The sequence below is a fragment of the Erythranthe guttata genome, chromosome 4, assembly GCF_056151865.1.
Source record: "Erythranthe guttata isolate IM_541 chromosome 4, IM_541, whole genome shotgun sequence".
Lineage (NCBI taxonomy): Eukaryota > Viridiplantae > Streptophyta > Magnoliopsida > Lamiales > Phrymaceae > Erythranthe > Erythranthe guttata.
The window spans coordinates 15,475,221-15,477,857 of NC_142536.1; the positions used below are offsets into that span (position 1 = coordinate 15,475,221).

Consider the following 2,637-nt stretch of genomic DNA (forward strand, 5'->3'; position numbering starts at 1 on the left):
TAAAAATCAAGCGCAATATTTTTAAAATATATAACACTACATTTGAAAAAAAAAAAAGTACTACATGTAAAACTGAAACACGACAATAAAGACCGATATCATCCTAAATAAAAATTACAATGTTCATAGAGTCCAACATCAACAACTACATAAGACAACAAGCATTAATTCCACACACCTAACTAGCTAGAGCTAAGTATGAACCCCGGGAAACACAATCAAACCATAATCAAACCATTTCAAACATGTTTCAACACTTGCAATAATCCAATCCAATACAATAATAATATAATCTATCCTTTTTTTAGTAATTAATTATTATTTTTTTTATTTTTTTTGAAATTGTTTTTGTGGGGTGGTGCTATTGATTTAAAAGTGTCCTAATAGCATCTTCATCAATATTAGTAATAATTCCAGAAGCCAAAAGTTGAGAAAGTCTCTCACTTAGGTCATCCACTTCTTTGTGCAGTTTCTTGAGGTAATTATTTGTCTCCTTCAAGATCTTTGATGCTGATACCTACACACACATATACACACACATTACATACATATATGTATGTATGTATAAATACACACAATGCACGCACAGTGTGTGTGAAAACTACCAATGGGAGCCAGTAAAAAAAGTCATGATCTCATGCTACACCTTTTTTTCTTATTTTTTTTTCTCCTAAAAAGATTTTCTTGTCTTTGAAAAATGAGGGACCAATAATTATTATTTTGTCTTGCTCATATATATTTAATTGCATGATTATCGATATACATAGATTTTCGTAAAGCTCGATTTTTTGAACGAAAGAAAAAACCCTTTGATCAAGAAACAAAAAAACTATCTGCAGTTTGAATCAACTTAAATCAAAGGGTGGGAAACAAAACATTAATAATAATAATAAAAATAAAAAATAATAATAATAAAAAATAAATAAATTAAAAGAAAAGGAAAAAGAACTTACCCTTTTGGTACATCTTGAAGTAGAATCTGGAAGAAATTGTTGCAGCTTCAATAGAAGATCATTGATCTCATTTTCTGTAATTCTTGAAACTATTTCTCTTCTGTTATTTGACATTTTTAATTTCAACTAATTACCAAAAAAGAAAATACACACACACTACACACATAAACACACACACACACACACACACACACACACACACACACACTAGTATAACGCTTACTACCCAAGAATGAGGCTCTTAAAAAGGAAATCAATGTGTGGAGAGTTGGTCATATATAAAAAGGCCATTAACACAAGGGGGGGTGGGGGTGGGGGGGTCATTTTTGGGGGGGCCCAATTGTCCAACACTTACACAACAGTGTAAGTGGGCCCACTTGGTTTTGGCCCTTTTGCAAAAGAAGTAATTAGAAAGACCCATTGTCTGAAGAGGGTTTTTTCCCCTAATTTCACTCCCAACTACTGGTTTAAATTGTACAATTCCCCCCTTGGGGAATTTGACACGTGTAGGCACACGGTTGGTCGATCGGTGTTATTTAATAGAAATGGTTAGTGGTTACATCACCACCAGAAAGATACCTTTGCTTCTTATTTCCTTGACAATGGGGGCTGTTGGAGAATAGGGGTATTTTCGTCTTTTCCATCCCATTTTTTTTTTTTTTTTTTTTTCCGAACAGTATTCAGATCATGTTACAAATTGAGGATGTAGTAATGGGGATTTCTTTGTTTGCTATTTGAAAAATGTTGAAAAATATCAAAATTTTGAATCAATTCTATCGGGAAATTTTTCTGATTTCTGAACGTATAAGATTTGTCAAGTTTTAAGTTTTGTCAATCAAAACCTAACGATTTGATGCAAGAATGTTACGTGTTCGAATCCGCTCAATATTTTAGGATCCATAATTCATTATTAAAGGATAAATAATTGTGATAAATTCAATATTACAAATAATTGACTTAATAATAAGTAAGCTAAGAAAAATTACAACATTTGTTTTTGAATTATATGTGTATATATTGGATTTACTTTCTGGCATGTGTTAAATGTGGGCGAATAACATGATTCAATAGTTTAAGTCTTTGATAGGTCTATATTCGAAATTAGGCATTCGCAGATACTAATGAATTGCAGTATTTGTTGCGTGTGCTCAAACTATATGAATGCGCAAAGAGAGTGACAATATATCGGGTAAATTACGAGAAATCCCTAAGGTAAGGTTTAATTACAAAAATCTTCTTTATGTTTCTGTAATTATGATAATCCCCCCAAATTATGTTACCGTCTTACATAGTCCTCAATTGATTATAGGGCAGTTTGCAAATATCAACACATGTTTATACGGCAGTTTGCATCAACCTCCCCAAGTGATTTGACAAAAATACCCCAAACATTAAAAAAATTGGCATTTGACCTCTGAATTACAACCATTTGGCAACTATACGCAAACATTTAAAATTTCAACTTCCACCTCTAAACTATAATAATTTGACAACCACACCTTTCTATCTAATTTTTCATTACTTTCTTTTCAATTATGGGGTTTTTGTGCATAAGTCCCCAACCAAGCAGCTTTATTATTCTAGGTTTAGGGGTTATATCTCTTTCATTAATACGCTCATCCCTTTAATATTTATTATAAATAAAGGAAACATTCATGTATATGCCAATATTACCCGCAACCTT

The 2,637-nt window shown here is 31.8% G+C and overlaps 1 protein-coding gene across 1 annotated transcript; it reads right to left on the reverse strand.

The window, feature by feature from the left end:
• LOC148771247 (transcription factor PRE6-like) lies at positions 1-1,174 on the reverse strand. The gene is made up of 2 exons (XM_088816996.1): positions 954-1,174; positions 1-517 (listed from the first exon to the last, which is right to left on the reverse strand). Exons 1-2 carry the CDS (start codon positions 1,065-1,067, stop codon positions 362-364), a joined length of 270 nt encoding a protein of 89 aa, XP_088673122.1. The 5' UTR covers positions 1,068-1,174; the 3' UTR covers positions 1-361.
• Between the last annotated feature and the right edge of the window lie 1,463 nt (positions 1,175-2,637).